Source organism: Vanellus vanellus, assembly GCF_965231255.1.
Source record: "Vanellus vanellus genome assembly, chromosome: 2".
In the NCBI taxonomy this organism is placed as follows: Eukaryota; Metazoa; Chordata; class Aves; order Charadriiformes; family Charadriidae; genus Vanellus; species Vanellus vanellus.
The window spans coordinates 7,714,932-7,733,710 of NC_138906.1; the positions used below are offsets into that span (position 1 = coordinate 7,714,932).

The 18,779-nt window shown below is 41.7% G+C and overlaps 1 protein-coding gene across 1 annotated transcript in view; it reads right to left on the reverse strand.

Moving 5' to 3' along the window:
- Positions 1-1,652: 1,652 nt before the first annotated feature.
- The window catches only part of XYLB (xylulokinase), an 82,140-nt gene continuing 65,013 nt past the window's right edge, over positions 1,653-18,779 (reverse strand). The window contains exons 11-14 of the mRNA XM_082479037.1: positions 17,190-17,248; positions 13,398-13,485; positions 11,050-11,144; positions 1,653-1,923 (exon numbers count right to left, since the gene is read on the reverse strand). Coding sequence (XP_082335163.1) covers positions 1,840-1,923; positions 11,050-11,144; positions 13,398-13,485; positions 17,190-17,248 — 326 coding nt within the window. The 3' untranslated portion in view covers positions 1,653-1,839. The remainder of the gene's footprint in view (positions 1,924-11,049; positions 11,145-13,397; positions 13,486-17,189; positions 17,249-18,779) is intronic.

The window sequence follows — 18,779 nt, forward strand, 5'->3', positions numbered from 1 at the left end:
TACCTCTCTACAGCCTTGCTCAATGACAAAGCAACTGCTGACGGTGGAGGCCTGTGAGAAGTATTATACGTTTAAGCACTGTACCTTGGGACCCAGAATAATAAGCCCATAAAAGAGATATATGTGTATTTGTAATGCCACCTTTTAAAGCAATTGCTTAAAAGAAGCCTGCTTTAGAAACGCGGAAATGTAATTCTTGACCTTCCTGAGTAATCATGCTAATATCAAGAGAAGTTATAATTATTCAGTTGTGAACAAAAAAAAAAAAAAAAAAAAAAGGCACAGTTCGTACTCACAAATGAAGCTCTTAAATATAAAAGGGAGAGCAAAGGAGGAACGTGCCCATTCCCATGCCACTCCACAGGTGAGTCACGACAAGGGGGTCCCATCCTCACCGCGGAGATGCAGCAGGGACAGGGAGAGTGCTCCTAAGACGCTGCAATGGGAAGAATACAAATTTGAGTCACCCCACCTCCAGCAGGGATACAATCCAGCTCTCAAATACTCATTAATGAGATCCTCTACTCCCCACAATTCCCTGGGTCACTCCCTAGGCACACTACAACTTCTACAAGAAGGGAAGAAAGGCTTTAGTCACTTTCATTAAACAAGTCTGCTTTATTCCCAAAAGAAATTTTATCCTAAGGGAAACACACTGGCACTGCAGAATGGCGCAGCAAAACGTTCCCACTTGCACAGGGTGATTTAGGACGTTCATTCAAATTCTGCGACATCCACACGTCTCTGTAAAAAGATCTCCTGCCTTATATTTTCTCCAAGATATTCTCTGCCACAGTCTACTTAATTCAGACTAAAACATTTGAAGTGGAAGAGTAGCAACAGAGCAAGACTAGTTCTGCTCAGCATCTCCAAGAAAGAAATGGGATATTGGTGGTATAAAAAAACCCCAGTGACCTATATGCCTTGTTGGGAGCAGACCCCTACTTCTGCAGTCACACTCAGCCCAACACAAAGAATTTCATAGCCACGACACCTGAAGGCGAAAAGGAAAGCAGTATAACCCCAAATTGGTGTGCAGATGGAACCACCTCCGCTTTTTGAAACAGAAAGGAAACTTCCCATGTTTGTTCCCTTATTTTCTTTTTTACAAAACTGACGTCAAGTAAAACATTGCACAACAGTACCAGTATCACATAAGGCCTCTGTGCTTTCCACAATTTATAAAACCCAACTACATCACGTTTTATCACACAACAGACTTTCCATAGCATCATGTAAAAAGAATTCCCCTTCTCTGAGGATCCTGGGGAGCCTTTAAAGACTTTAATCAGCCTTCACACCACAAATCTCCACATATTAAAGAAAGATGGGATTAAATCAGTGTGCTTATGCTTTCTGTTGGTTTCATGTAGGCAAAGATACAAACATAGACAAGTTACAGATGTACAGAAAGATAGTTTCAGAAGATTTAAGCAGGAGAAGTTGTGGAATTAAGATAGTGTGCTAGATAGGTATGCAGAGAGGCCGGCACGCTAAACACATGGAATCGAAGCTGATAGAGATGGGTACAGTGATTCATATATGTGAGAGACTTGACTTTGTTATCCAGCTATTCCAAAACAGTAAGCACAATCTGAAAAGTACCCAAGAAAAATTGAAGTCACAAACACACGGAACAATATGATGCTTTTTTAATCAGGTTTTCAATCACAAAGTAAATTTTTCCACCGACACACTCAAACACAGACATTTAAAAATTATTTGTCTACAAAGAAGAACAAAATGATTTAAACAACTCCAGTAAATCCTGAGAAAATCTCTTCTGATCTTCTCCTTGGGAGTCCACTCTTCAGCTGACTTATAAATTTTGTTTTGCTTCTATTTCGCAAGACAAGAAGAGGTTGGGTTGTAGATAACCTTCTGTTCAAGCTCAGCATATCTTTTCAGAAGTGGACGATAGAGCTAAAAAGGAAAAAGAAATAAACATGTCTAGGTTGAAAAATTAGATTTTTAAATCACACTGCAGTTAAAGAAGATCTTCAGACTTGAAAAATAGAGCATCTTCATAGGTACCAGAAGATTTGGGGTTTTTCACCCCCAATTTGCCCAAGACAATGCTGCAGAGTTTTCCTTCGTCAAATATCACAGTCCTTTTTATCATCTCTTTTACAGCTTAATTTTATGACACACACAGGTTGTTCTTACTGTGGCTGCATTCTTGCTATAAGCAGAAGTCATTACTTCCAGAGGAAGCAGTTCTGCTAAAGTCACCTCTCCCAGTGTGACATGCCCCCTCGGTAATAGCCACCCTAATCACCCAGGCAGAACTCCTGCCCTTGCCTCCCTCCGCTACCTCAGGACAGATCACTGCCTCTGTCCCCTCCTCCTCTGCCTTGCTAATAAGCGCACTGCCACCCCCTAGCACAGTCAACCACCACTGTCAGAAAGGTCCTCCTTGGCCAATATGCTGACCAGGGCCTTCTCAAATACACTTCACACTCCCTCTCCCGACCCTCTCATAGTCCCGTATCTATTTCAGCTGCTTCTCTCCTTCGCATCTTTCACAGCCATGGTTTTTCCCATCTACAGTCTACTCCACAGCCAGGCTCCTTGCTCCCTGATCCCAGGCCCAGGGGGATGAATACAGACCAAACTTCTTTCCACAATTACACCAAGTAGCTGAGTAGCTTTTCTGTATTTCCCTAGCTAGAATTATCCAGAAATTGTTACAACCGTAAAAAGCAGAATCAACACTGAAATGTATTCAAAACCCCAGACTCAAACACAGAATTCTGTGATTCTGTGAAACACACCTTACGATTTGGATATGGGCAAGATCCATGTTGGGATTTGTTTCATTCGTTACCTACCCCCCCCCCCCCCCCCTTTGCTTCAAATTCATCACAGGACATATTGCAGAAGATGAGCTGCTTGTATGTGACCAGGTTACATAGCAGAAACCCTAAATAGAGCCTAGCCCTACTGCTGGCTCCAACCCAAAAACTGTACTTCATCTAGATCTTGGAGATACACTTTCTTCCTTATCTCCTCTTTCTGGTTTTAATCGTCCATCTAATAAAATCAGTAGTTTGACAAGCCACAGCAGGACAGCTTCACTCATTTGCTGGCTCAAGCACAGAGAAGGGACTGCCAGGAGCCAGTGTCGGGTCTGGTACAGGCTTGGGCAGTCCTTAGGAGGATGCCGTAAGGTCACATCCCTGCCGCAATGAATCCTAGGGGCCGCCAGTCTAGTCTACAAGCCCCCTGCACTGATGTTATTCATAATCAGGGCAGTCTCGCTCCTGGCTCCAGGTTCAGAGAGGTTATAGAGCCATAATGAATCATGCCCAGTAAACTGAATTACTGCTCTCATCAATAAGCGAGATCCAGCATTTAAATGCATTTTATCCTTTTTCAGATAACAGCCACAGCCAACAACTGTATATGCATGAAAAAATCAGGAGGAAGGTGTTTCGAGTGTAAACCATGAGGCTGCAGGAAGGGACAGGGTTGTTCTTGCACAGTTTTACATACAGTCATGCAGTAGCCTCAGTGTCTCCAACAGTCATGCTTTCTCAGATGAAAGAAAAAAAAAAAAAAAAAACCACACACAACTTTGCAGTTTTCTCCTCTAGGAAATAAATAATTATCATGTTTTGTTTTTGTGTTTCAGTTGTTAGCAAAATATCCAGTTTCTGTGTTTCCCTTTTCCTGAACAATAGTTTCAGTCTGACCAGTGAAACCTGGATTTACCTCTTCATTCCCACTTCCACAATGGCAGGTGAGAGCGACTTACTGCACAAACTCTGCAGAAGGAGCCCGTGTTGATCAATTCATCCCTTTTACCAGTCAGACGTTACAAAAGCTAAAGCACATTTCTTCAATACACGTCATCTACCTGGACTTGTGCAAAGCATTTGACACTGTCCCACATGATATCCTGGTCTCTAAATTGAAGAGACATGGATTTGACAAATGGACGACTCGGTGGATAAAAAATGGCTGGACGGTCACACTCAAAGAGTTGTGGTCAACGGCTCGATGTTCAAGTGGAGAGCAGTGACAAGTGGCATTCCTCAGGGGTTGGTACTGGGACATGTACTGTTCAACATCTTTGTCGGTGAAATGGACAGTGGGGTCGAGTGCACCCTCAGCAAGTTTGCTGATGATACCAAGCTGTTTGGTGAGGTAAACACGCTGGAGGTGAGGGATGCCATCCAGAGGGACCTGGACAGGCTGGAGAGGTGGGCCCAAGCCAACTTCATGCAGTTCAACAAGGCCAAGTGCAAGCTCCTACATCTGGGTCAGGGCAATCCCAAGCACAAATACAGGCTGGGCGGGGAATGGCTGGAGAGCAGCCCTGAGGAGAAGGACCTGGGCGTGCTGATTGACGAGAAGCTCAACATGAGCCAGCAATGTGCGATCGCAGCCCAGGAGGCCAACCGTATCCTGGGCTGCATCAAAAGAAGTGTGGCCAGCAGGTCAAAGGAGGTGATTCTGCCCCTCTACCCCACTCTTGTGAGACCCCACCTGGAGTACTGCATCCAACTCTGGAGTCCCCAACATAAGAAGGACATGGACCTGTTGGACCGTGTCCAGAGGAGAGCCACGAGGATGATCCGAGGGCTGGAGCACCTCTCCTATGAGGAGAGGCTGAAAGAGTTAGGGCTGTTCAGCCTGGAGAAGAGAAGGCTCCAAGGAGATCTTATTGTGGCCTTCCAGTACCTAAAGAGGGCCTACAGGAGAGCTGGGGAAGGACTTTTTACTAGGGCATGTAGCGATAGGATGAGGGGGAATGGCTTTAAACTGGAAGAGGGCAGGTTCAGATTAAATATTAGGAAGAAGTTTTTCACTTTGAGGGTGGTGAGGCACTGGCCCAGGTTGCCCAGAGAGGTTGTTGAGGCCCCATCCCTGGAGGTGTTCAAGGCCAGGCTGGACACAGCCTTGGGCAACCTGGTCTAGTAGGAGGTGTCCTTATCTATGGCAGAGGGGTTGGAACTCGATGATCTTCAAGGTCCTTTCCAACCTAAACCATTCTATGATTCTATGATTAAGTATATCAAGGGGAAGAAGAGAAGGAGCATCTACAGCAAATGGAAGGATACATTGTTTGCCAGCCAAGGCCTCATCAGGACGGTTTTTAATCACTCAGTGATTCACTGAGTCTTACCGTGTCTTAAACTTATGCCGATTAAAACAGAGAAACCTACTCACTCCTACCTCTGCAACAGACTCATTCGGTGACCCCAGGCAACTCATTTAACATGTATGTGCCCCAACTCCTCTTTCCCACAGGACAGTGATTCCGAGATCCATGAAGATTTATGCAGATTTACGGGGTTAGAAAATAAAACCACTATTATGAAATGCCGCATGACTCAGCATGGTATTTTTAACTGACTACATGAGGGCCTTGGGGGTTCAGTGATGTATGTATATATATTAATTTCATGTTCCCAAAGAACATTATTGCTCCCGGTTCTGCTAAATATGCACACCATAGTAAACAAAATATTGAGCAGGCAACTATGGCAATACTGGGAGTATTGGTATGTCAAACAAAACCATCTCCTTTATTCACTGAAGCATCTATAATCAAGCCTCGTTATTTCTTGCTGCGCTACTCCTGTAAATTTGACAAACCCTAGGCACTTCTCAACAGAGATTCAGCATAACAGAGGTGCACTGGTAAGCGAGCTCAGCCACTGGGAAAGCAGGATCTGGATTACTCACCCAGCAGTATTTTAACAAAATACACAACAGCGCATTTACTAGAAGGCTGGGAAGTATTATTGTTAATAAATCACTCTAAATTAAAATGTGTCAAAATAAATGAACAATCACATTTACTGATACAGTTTCTCTTCCTGTTTATTGGACTTAAGCACTTAGCTTGCTAATTGAGAAAATTCAAGCATTTGCAGAAGATTTCCAGCCATTAGCGTAAATGAATGCTGCATTATGGACCATCTGAAAAAAATGCAAACAAAAAATTAAGAATATTCCTTGTACTCTGTTGCTGTTCATTTAGGGTAAAAAGCAGAGTGGCTCAGAGACCTAAGCCAAATCTTTAAATTTCTCTTCCTCAGGGAATCTGGCTGTAATACCACCGGTACATCACAGCTGAAAAGCACAGCAGTACTACAAGCTTTTCACAAGCAGTATTTGACTTGCCAGCTTGACACCAGCTGAAGTTTGGGGCCAAAGCAGTGCAGCTCCCATGAAGTAGGGAGAAGAAAAGCCAAACTGTACCAACCAAGAACCTGGCCTGAGCGCACACACAGATGCGGCTGTGAAAGGTGCTTCTCCATGTCTGCCATGACTGAACTGTCTCTGCAGAACCCCGGGCAAATCCTCCTAAGCAATTCCAGGAGCCTTTTTCCTGAGGCAATTATATAGATTTATTTTTATAATTGAGGTCCAAAGGGAATAAAGAACCCTCAATGATGCATAAGAGCTCAAGAACATAAATTCCCTCACTGTCATAGCCTCAAAGCTAATATATCAGACCATGATATTTAACAAAAGTAATTACAAGTATCACAACATGAACCTTATTATTGTCCATAATTTAATTGTCCTTGCTATATTACGGCCTCTTCTCCTGATTATCTCTATAGCCTACTCCACAACATTAGCTGTACAGCGACAGCTTCATTTACAAACCCTAAACTTCTCTCCTGGGACAATTTGGCTACACTCTGACAGTCCCAAGAATAACTAAGAAAATGCTAATGATAAATATTGCATTATAACAGAGAATAACTTAACCTGCCCTCCCTGGAAAATGCATTCAAATAAGCGTTACGTTGCTATCTAGTCTAAATAAAATATGTCATCCTTAGACTATATCTCACCATAGTACCAGCCAATGAACTCAACAGGGCTTTCACTGTTTCTTTGTACAATGTCTGGGACCATGTGCCATTGTCCCATGGGATGTCTGACGCCTTCCAAAAGCAAAAACCAGCTACAAATTATTACTACAACTGAAAATCCACACGGATCCTTTTATCTCCTGTAATGCCATGTTAGCCAATGATTGAAGCAATTCAAAATTTACCAATTACAAAGATGACGCTGATGACTAATTTTAATCTACCCAAGTACATTTAAACTACCCTGAATAGATTAAAATTAATCAGCCTTTCACAAACAGTTGCTACTTTTGATAGGTTCCTTTACTTTTAAACCAAACTCAAATTATTCAAAGGGATTTGCTTAAGGAATCAAGAGATACAGATGTTTTATTTTTACATCATAGCAGTTGTTCACCTTTCTTAACACAGAATGAATACTCTTAGAGCAGAAAGAATACAACACTGTCCTGAAATACTCTGAAGTCTCCTCCAAGGAACCACACCTCCAACTGTCACTTTATTTACTTCAGATATTAATTCTACAGGCCTATCTTAATCAGTTTAACAGTTAAAAAAAAATATTGGCTATACAAATCACCTTAATCAAGCTCCCATCAATACCTATTATATTTCTGTGGTTGTATTATTATTACCTACTTTGCACTAAATTATCAATCTTAACCAATTCTACAGAACAACCTCCCCCCTCCAAAACCTAACTCACCAAAAATATCATTATTTTAAATCAATAAATAGGTCATTATAACCTTCCTGGCTAATAGGGTCACTTCTACAAAAGCACCTACTTACAAGGCAATTCAAAGTCAAGAAAACCTGTTAGTTCTACATTTTCCCTTCTTGAATTTTTGCAGGATTAATACATCTCAGTAGAGTCAATAATGCAATCAAAAATTTACAGATCCAGGAGGTAGTGAACTGCACTACACCATCTCCCTACAAAACCCTACATGGCAGTATTACAATAAATCTGACAGTACATCATAGGCACACGGCTTGTGTAAACACAAGTGATCAACTCCAGACAATCATGTTCTCTCTCATGCATTTTTGCTTAATTAACCAACTAGCCAACCATCTCGGTTTTTAATAGATTACTAAAATAGAGCTGAATTGTAATGCCAGAATAATAGATTCTTTCTGTCTGTTAACATACATTTATTGCTCTAGAATCTCCCGGTTATTATTGTCACGCTTAGTGGTTCTGATTAATCTTTTCCTTTGAGGGAGGGAGGAGGCTCCAAAGAGGTGAGATTAGTCTTTAATTTTCACTATTCTGAAAATAGGGTAGAAGAAGTCATCAGGTTAATCCACAGCTGACGACTTCAGCTAGCCTGGTTGAGTAAGTGACCAAAGACTACCACCATGATGGTTACCACCAGAATACCTTATGACCTGTTTGGGTCTTGACAGAATCAGAAGCAAACTCAAGTTGGGTGAGGCCCCCACACCCTACAAATATGCTGTGAAATCAGGTTCAACTAAGAGACGTAGGGTCATAGCCACAGAGAGGGATTTATCCTCTTTGAAATGGTCTCTCCCAGGCAGGATGGTCTGCTACAGGATAAAGTCACATTTTTGCCAGACAAGTTGGAATTATGGGACCTCATTTTCTACTAACTACTAACTCATCACCTGTCACAAACTCTACGTCTCCCATCTTGTGACTTTATTTTACCCACCCATTAGCTTAATTGAACCCGATGACATGTTTTGTGTGCCCTGCTTTTCCTTTTTGAAATCACGCTCCTTATCACAAATGATCCTTCAGCGACCAAAGAAACACTTTTTGCATTTTTGGTTCCTGGAAAGCCCTACTGCCTGCATAAGCCTTGGCAATGAAACTACATCAAACTGTTCTAAAAGAGGTTTTCCTCCCTCCAATGATCTAACACATGTTGCCTCCGACCTATACCAGGAAGAAAGGATGAAACCAGAGCAGATTGCTGTGTTATGACCTGTTTTGTTTTCTCCATCCTGCCAAGATTTAGCTGTAGCTGTCCAAAAAAATGTAGGGAAGTGGTCCGGGGAATTTCACATTGGTTAGCCAGACTCTTTCAGAAGAGCTCCTCAGTGAGACAGAACTTAACCTCAGGATGACTTTGAAGTTTATAAAAAGAACCGTCATTTAAGTGAAAGCCTCTAACCTCAACAGAATGAAATTGGATGGACAGGGAGATGCAGCTCTGTAAAAAACAGAATCAAACTGACTCATCACATTATGAATTTTTACTGCACTGTTCATGCTAACACACTGTATTACTGACAGGCCCTCTGGCTTTCTGCAGTTTCACAGCCATGAAACTAGCCAGGGAATCCACCATCAACGGCAAAATTATAAGACAGGAAGGAAAAAAAAAAAAATGGTGTGGAATACGTAATTGCAAGAAGCTGCTTTTAATGGAATGAAGCTGGCAAGCTATGCTAAAGAGCAGGAACGCTTATTCCTTCACATGCTGTTTGGCCACCACCTTCTCTATCATTCACTCCTATCTACTGGGGCAATAAGTCACTGCTGTACATCATTTAAAACTAATAAAAAGATGTGCTATGAGAGCCAGGTCTAACCAAGTGGAAAAGGAGAAGAAAAGTATCGAGAGGGAGATAATTAACTCTTTTAGCTTCCAGGCCATTTTATGCAGGCAGTAAAATAGAAAGAGGTAAATGAATTCCCCACTGCTCTTTCCAGTTAGGTTAGCTCGGCCCCCGCAGGGGTACAAGGGGCCTGCTGCTCTTGCAGGGCCGCCGCGAGCGACAGCTGTATTCCCTGCCCTTGAGCTTTATAGCTGAAGCAGCACCGGGGGGGGGGGCAAAAGCGGGTCTCTGAGCACTCTCCACACAAGCCAGCCCAGCAGCTTTTCAGCAGACAGCATTTTTTTTGGGGGGACAGGGCAGCAACGTGAGGTGGAATCAGGCACCGGGGCTCTGCTCCTGAAGCGCATTCCCCGCAGAAGGCTTCATCTGCGCCACACACGGCACAGGCCATTGCTGTTAATTATTTTATCTTTTAAAATGAGGGGGGAAGGTTGAGTAAATGAGATCAGATCAATCAAGTTTAAATTATTCAATGTCTTAATATTTCTGAAGGGGACTTCTATTCGATTACTGAGCTCCTCCATCTCAGTTAATAATTAAATAATACGCTGGCAGGCACAATGCAGCATGATCATTTCTATTATTACTCATGATGATATCTGGTGCTCCACTACACATGTAGCTGGGAGTTAGTAGTTTTGGCAGATCATTAATTCCCCAGTTTAAATAAAAGCTTTAAAACCTTGTTGCCTGTAGTTAAGGCACATCCAAATCTCATAAATGGAGAGCGTAAGGCTGCGCTGACGTAAAAGAAGTTTCTGCACAGCTGAAGACACAGTTAGATTCACCTTTGGTTATTTAAACTTGTGCTCTCCAGGAAAACCTGCTATACTGTATTGTTTGTTTATTTATGGACATTATATTTCAGAAGCTGTTTTAAACTAAGGCCTTCTGCAGCTGATAGTGAGAGGTGCAGGGTTGCGTTGGAAAGCCTGAGACGGTGATTCCTCCCTCGGTTTTACAGGGGTTGGAACCACATAGTTAGCAACAATGACTATTTCTTTTGCTTTATCTACGTGGCCTCATAAAGCACAAGCTTCACCTTCAGATATGCTGAAATTCCCAGGATGGGCACGGTACCGAAGACCCGTGCCTAATGAATCCTCCCAGTTGGCATGCTTTCCAACTGGGAGCTACAAGTAAAGATGTACAATTGCTGACCACTGTTTAAGATCAGACAGGAAGGATTTGAAGGATTTTCCACGAGGCCTGAAAGTACCATCACCACACCTTTTTCCATGCTTTTTCCTGCAAAAAAGTCGAGACTATTTTGTCAATATTATCAGTTACAATTTGACTGACCTGTATCCAAATGCAACCTATTTTATAACTTTTTTTTCTGTCCCTTAAGGAATATATTTTGCTCTCTGATCACACTCAGTTAGAGGAAAAAGAAAATTAAAAATCACTCTCACAGACCTGGATGGAGCGATCACTCAGACTATTGCATTATTACAACACTAGAGATCTCACAAAATCAAACCAGTCTTTACAAAAAGAATTGTGTAACAAAATGTTTCTTAAATTATCTATTTTACTAGAAAAATTAGTAAACCAATACATTTTGAAGCAGACAGGAAATGAAAAGAAAAACGGCACCCCCAAGTTTGCTTACCTCCTCAGCCCCAGTTGTGGGTGTAACAGCCAACCTAGGCTCTGGTGCTAATTTCACAACATCAGCCAAGGACACATTCGTCTGAGCTACGAGCCCTGCAATGAGAATCACAATCCTGATCAATGCAAAAAGCACAATGAGCGATGTGCCTTGACTCCCCGGCAAATTAATACATTATATTGATCTTCCCTGGTCAGGTCAGCATTCAGGATTGAAGGATAAATGGCAGAAGATCTTACATTCCAACGTGCTAGCCCGGGAAGTGGAGACTCTGTGATTGAGTTTTTGCCAATCACTCAATTCGTACCCTGGAGAATAGGTAAGCAGCAGAAATGCTACTCAACAATATCAGTAATTATTTATGGCTACAACAATACAGTAAACAGCAACGAAAATACGTGGAAGCAAGGGATTCAAGGACAAAACGTGACTAAACAAAAAAGGATGAGAAACGAAAACACTGTCAAGAAAACATGCTACTAATTATTAAATATATCTATATACAAGGAGGCAAAGTAATAGGGGAGTTCTGCTCCTACAGCATTTTGCTGTGATTCACTTGCGAAGCATGTCGGGAGTTCCTTGTTACCCCTGCTAAGAACACCAGGCTAACTGCAGAACACCCTACTTGTAGATGTTCGCTATAATATTATTAAGGAGCCCTTGTCATCAATATTTCATTTGTATTAGCAAGTCTTCACTTTTACTCAATTCCTTTGCCCGGCCAAGAGTGAGTCAGCTGAAAGCATCAATCAAAAGTGCCATTTAGAAACACACACAGCACGCCCCCGGGGCTTGGCTGGCAGAGTACCTGAGCTAAGGAGTCCCTCCATCAGCATGGCATCCGAAATCTTCACTCAAACGCTCCGTCAACCAAGCCTCAAGATTTCATATGCCAAACTGGCAGAGGGAATACACATCTTCCACGCATACGAAATACCTGCACAAACTTTAATGACAGCTCCACATTTCACACGCATTCACGGACAAGGAATTTGCCTGCAGCATTAGGTGCTGGGAAGCTTCTGGTGGCTTCTGAAGCAGTAGGCAAAGTTTGAGTACAGAGAAAAACAGTTTGGAAACTTGGCCCCCGAGGTGGAAAAACGGTCCCATCATGGCTTCAAACATACTGATAATCTAACAGTACTGTTTCCACTGTCCTGCAAAAGCATACTCTGCCTGACAGAACCCTTGTGTCTTTTCTGGAAATAAAGATGAGAGCACCATGTGTGCGTTAAACACATCGACTTGAGTTTTGGCTGTGCAATTTTCTGTGCTGTTTTCAAATGCAAGAGAGCATGTAGTCTTCAGATGCTATAATGTGACAGCAGAATTTGCTTCTAAAATTAAAACTTGGCTGATTTCTTCTGATGGCTGATGTTATCTTTTCCATGCATGTCGCAATCCCATGTTCTTACATGAACTCGTACAGAAGCTATCCATGTCTTAAGGTCCAAATATTAAAGCTTCTAATCAGAAAAACTGAGGCTAACAAAAGTTGGACTAAATAATGACTTCAGAATTTGATACACGTCCCTCGATTTGTTTAGCTGTAAGATATTAGAAACTGTTTTAAAATATATGAATAAAATTTCCTGCCTAGGATTCAACTCTTAAATGGCTGATGGCCCACCCTGAACATACACCTGCACGCATTAATAGACAAAAGTTAATTAACACTTTAAATCTGGGACTTGGACTGTTCCATTACTGTGAGTGACGTAGTACAGCTAGTAAAATGACTGGCCGACCTAAGAGTATCCCAAGATTTATGCTTTTATAAGAGAAAGTGCATACTCGAGCATGGAGCCCAGGACACCTTGCGTATTCTTCATCTTGACGTTTAAAAGCTGGAAGATACACATAGATTTAGTAACATTTACTTGGCCGACAGTATTACTGGTCCTGTTGTCTCTGCCCTCTCTGATCCTCTTTGTTAGGATTGATCTTTTGTTCGGTTTGACCATTACAGCCTGGTCCGCAAGCCAGAGCAGCGGGCTACACCAACTCTTTCAGTTGGCTACACCAACTCCTTCTTCCAACAGCGGCACATGGAGGTAGCAACTCAACACATTAAGGTCCTAGACCTTCCCCTGTCAGTATCAAGAGTTTCCAGGTCCTATCCTGTGGTTGAGAAGCAGCCACCAGACTTGAACTATAACGTAAATGTTATTCTTGGTCCTGATCCAAGCATACAAAGAGCAAAAAACCCTCTTTGATCTGAGTGACCTTCCAGTCAGATCCACACAGCTTTATTCTCCCCTCATTTTCAGTAACGTTAATCCCAAGTATTAACCAACTGAAATTAAATGCCCACACCACTCAGAAGTATCTCCTTACAGTCCTACCGTGAATTGCTCTGTAAGCACTTCCTAAACAAGCGGAGTTAGCGGTATCGATAGTGTACACCGGAGCGTTGAACACATCAGACAGGACCTGAGAAGGATCAAAGCATCAGTTACGCATGCCCACGAAAGACAAGGGATAAGCAAACCCCTATCACTGCTTAGGAAAACAAATAACTACTCTACACCTCAGCCAAACATTTGGGTACGTATGGAAAGAATCGCCATAGGCAACAATGAGTCCTAAACTTGTCACACAAGAGCGTATTGGTAAATTTGAGCTAGAGAGGTAACTGCATTTCTTGCCAGATCTCTTTACCACAAGTTCAGAAGAGTCTAGGTTCAAGTATTGTCTCTCCCTCGTAAGCCCACAACAATTAGCCCATGCCAAAAGCTTGCATCAGGGCAAGGAGATATGCTCAGGAACACACAACTGGTGCCTGTTTTCTTCCATCGTGTTTATGGCTGAGCCAAGGGGGAAGGAAGGAGAGAGGAACCAGTCACAGCTCTTCAGTTTTTAACTTTGATAAAATAAAAGCTTCAGCAGTACGAAGGCCTACTAAGCCTGTCTTCTTCACCTCCACCATTCCCATCATATTAAGGTCAGCAGGAAGAACAACACAGGACATGACTACACAGTCTCTACGTTTAACAGGAATTTTCCTGTAGGAGGGATCCTTAGCTATGAAGATATACCCAGACGCATGCTCTTCCCCACAGTGTAGGTTTAGGAAAACAGGTACAAATGGGGAAAAATTAAGACATATTTGGATAGGGACATGGGAAGTTCAGTAACTCCTTTCCAAAAACATTGTCAACAAACTCCTTCCATGTTGGTTTCATCACCTCTAGGATTGCAGGTGCCCCTCAGGCTGAGCAACGCAAGAAGCGGGTAACAATTCAGATTTAACTTGTGTGGGTTTTATTACTTTTGCCAAAGGGAACAGCGTGTCACCTTTTTAATGTCCATACAATTGAGTCTAAAATAAGGCCAGAGTGTCCAGGAATCCCAACCATTTGGATTAGTGATCTGTAACCTCGATCCAGAAATTTACAGCCCTACTGATTATGGGCCCCAGGACTTTGTAAAAGATGACTAAGAAATTCAATCCATACATGCTATAGAAAAAAACAGTGTGTAATGTTTCTAAAGGAGTTTGCCTCTTTCTCTGAAAGTTTGTGGGGAATCTGCAAATCAAAACCTTTGAAAATCACCAATTTTCATAACTTTAAACAAAAGTGGCTGGTTGCTAACTAGAATCCAGTGAAAGCCTGAGCTTATACACGCTCTTCTGGTAAGATAGCCAAGTTAGTATTGCCTAACTTCCCTTGAAAGCAAGCATTGACCAATGCATGAGCTTCAACACCAGCAGACAAATGGAAAATTAACCATGATATCTATTAAAAAGCCCTCTGGAAATGAGAAGGTCACAGAGCGCCGGTTCCACTGCCCATCCTGCCAGCCGATACTACCGTACTGTTCCACCACATTCCCCATCTGCTTCTTCATCTCATCTCCAATAGGTATTTCTTGTCTTAAGCTTGAATTGTACATTCCTTCAGACAAGTGAGGTCTGTTTGTTTCGTTTTTTTTTGCATCTCTGCAGAGCCTTATACAACGCAGCTCTGCTCTATACTGAATGCTACTAAGTGCCGTAACACTACAAATAATAACTACTTTTTGTGCCACATGGTTATAAAATTAAAATTATTCACAGTTCGTGTATTTAGTAAGTCATTTGAAACTGTGGTCTCTCTCATGAATAATTTTAAAAGAAGCTGTTCGAGGTTTTACTGGTAAAAATATTTCACTGTGTTTCATGTGGTCATTAATCAACCACCACGTATGTTATAAAAAGCTTCCCAGAACTGTGGAGAAAGCTGCCCTACTATATTTTTTTTAACAGATTTTCCCCAGTTGCTTCCTTTGTGGTGTAAAATATAGGAGTTACTGAACTTTGATTAATTAAATGATAGTCTTTTATAGCCCTGGAACAAATTATCCAAAATCGACCATGATAAGGGTGGAAGCTGTTACTCTTCATGCAACTGATATGGTTTCTGAGGGTTTGATTAAATTAAAAAGGAGGATCCAATTAACCAGTGATTGAATTAAGTGGATGACACTGTATTGATCATATTATTTTAAGACACTTCTAATGAGTTTTAAAAGCAGCTGTATTGTTGCACTTTAAGAGTAAGCACCACAACCACCACTCTCCCGTCCCCACAATCTTTCAGCTCTGTATGTTGCAGAATTACATGTATAACAGCATTCAGTTCTCTGCCTTCATTCCACAGCAAGAAAATCCTCCTGGCACCTAAATTGGAAATACTGCTTTAAAAACAAACTCATCTATGAATCCAATCTCTTTCCTGACATATTCTTAGTAGAATTACTCCAGTAGGGACCAATGTTTTAAGCAATTAACTTATCAGTTAATTTTCCAACGTCAAGTTCCTAAGTAAAATAACCAAAGCAGATGAAGAGAAGTGACATCTGCAGGCAAAACATGCCAAATTTGTTGTGTCCCAATCAGCTGTACAGCCAATGGTTATACAAACATGTGCTTTAGATGCCTTAGGAAAGAGAGAGCGCGTGAGCTTTTTGCTCTTCAACCTCCATTTATTCCAGCTCAGGTTTCACAGAGCAGACGAGCTTCTTTTCATATGATTGCAATTGTCCAAGAGCATGGCACGTAGTTGAGGCTGGTCTCTAGACTCACTGGGTGATGGAAAGGGATGGGCATCTCCAAAAAACAATTTGCCCTGTGTTAACTAACTTCAGTGACAGGACTTAGCCCAAGACAGGTGCCTTTTGGTGTAAACATCTACCTCCAGGCTTAGCGTCTGCATCTCTACTCAAAGGGGAGCTTGTCAAAGCAGTCAGGGGAGTACAGAAAGCTTTTTGGCTCACCTGAAGGGAAACATCTACATATGATAAGTTAAAACACCATCTGGTTTCCTTTGCACTGTAACTGACTGGATCTCCCCTGACTATTACAGGATTGACAGATCGTACATGGACATCACATTGCAGATGACTGGATTCGGGCAAGATGAATCCCAGCCCAGATGTCTAGTTCCGTGACAGCAAAAGCCAGGTGAGAGGCCTCTCACCATTCGTGAGGAAGTCTTTGCCACATCTCAACGGGCAGAAACAGAGAGCATGCGATACTCTGCTCTCAAGACGACAGATGAAGGATCTTAACCAGAGCCAGATGTGCAGCAACAGCAGCAGATGAGGAAGGTGGGAAGAGGGAGGACAGACTATACAGAATGGTACCTCCCCCCCAACATGGGACACAATGCTAGTAACTAACAGACACTCAGAAGAACAAGGGCAGGGTTTGGGGGTTGCTTGGGCTTTTTTGTTTGATTGAGGCGAGTTTATTTGAGTGTTCAGCAGCAGCAAAGCTCCCCTCTAGTTTAAATCCATGGTCCAACTTTGATCTGAACGACAAAAACTACAAAAATCTCAGTGTCAAGTCTCTTCTTGACGACTTTGCTGATTGATTTGATGTAAGTGATGAGATCTGGAAATCAGCAGTGCTTCAGATACACATTCATAAAACTAGTCGACTGTAAAAGATCCTTTAAAGTTCAACACAAAATTAGAATTGGGCTAACTGTTTCCACGCTAAACCTGAAGAAAAGCCCAAAAGACCTGCAGCAGAGTCGCGATCCCCTATCCACACCCTCCTGTGCAGCTGCAGTGATTTGGATTCAGTACATCAAAATAAAAATGCAGATGTAACTGCAAGTTCAGTCCAAATGATTTAATTTTCCACTTACCTGTAAGATATTTTTATTGTGGGATGCACCACCAGTAGCCAAAATCCTTGTTCTGGACACTGCAACGCAACACAACATATAGATCAGACTGAAAGCGCATATTGACAAGATTTGCACTACTGAACCAAGCAATGAGAACAAGGAGGTGGAAGTCAGATGGTCTGGGCTCTCTCTCTGTACCTCTAATTTACCTTCTGTAAAAAAGGAGATAAAGCTAATCACCCACCTTTCCAAGGCACATTAGAACACTTCTTTAGAAGAGGCGACATAAATATTGCAGATCTATTATTATTATAGTGCTATCAAAGCCAGGGAGATTTGCAAAAGAGATATACAATAAGAACAGCAGAGTGTTATTATACTACAGCTCTGGTTTGAGGTCAGATTGGTTTGGCTCATAGCTGTACATATACAAACTGACAGGTAACCTTTAAAATCAGCAGTATTTTCCAAACTTATCTCCTCCTGACGTTCACAGTCAGAGTTTGCTGAAACCTGGGCAATCCCTATATGCTTGAATGACAAGGAAGCGTGTCAAAAGGTAATTAGAAGTGGTCTAAGTCACTCCAATAAAATAAAAAAAAAAAAATCTGAATCTTCACCCACCACAAACCCACGGCTATAAAATTATCTTTCATTCTTTAGTCCTTAATGTCTATCCTGTGCCTCGTCACTTATTTGTGTGCATGCTCCTCTGAAGCACGGCATGCAACAAGCCATACGTCTATCCATAACCACAATTCAGCAAGGTATTATGAACGTAAGTAGTCCAAATGATCTCACTGAAATTCTTCAAAGGCTTAAAACAAAATAAATACATAAATTCTTTGATATTGTACGTTTTAAAAATCTAAACAATTACCCTGATTTATGACAATAATAAGTTATACCATCATGTACGCCCTCCCAAAAGGAGAATTTTTACTGTGGTTATTGCTTTGTTATCTTAACCTCCTTTTTAATAAGAGCTAAAGATAATTTATTGCTCACAAGGCAAAGTTGGTCAACTTCTGCTAATGCCCTAGATAACTTATTGTCGTTTATCCTTTCAAGTATCTTAATGACAAAAACCCTGAAGACAGAATTAGAAATCAAGAGAAGATGCAGCTCTCCATGCAGTTTCCAGACACACAGCTAGGTGCTCAGGTGGAGTCTAAGACCCAGACAAAGCATTGCATGAGGGACCCTATTTTACTGATAAATTTAATTTTATTTTCCTCTTTGGACGATATTCAGTGATGCACAAATTGGGTTTTAAAAGCCATTAGGATCTCTGTCAATGTCAGTAAACAAATAAAACAAACAGCAGAGTGATTCCTCAGGGAAAACAAGTTTCAATTATACCAACACAGAGTGACAGATCCCTGCCAAGATTATCACAACAACATAATAGCACAGAAACCAGTGAAAAATAACTAGTAAGCCTCTGTTCCTAGAAACCAAACTGAACTCTAAATGATTTGCCGAGTAGTCGCAATTCTGTCTTGCTAAACCTTGTAGCGAATACAAATTCTTGCAGAACTACCATATCCACCACGAAAACACCACATTTCAGAGACAGTCAGCAAGACAGAATGAGAAACAAACATG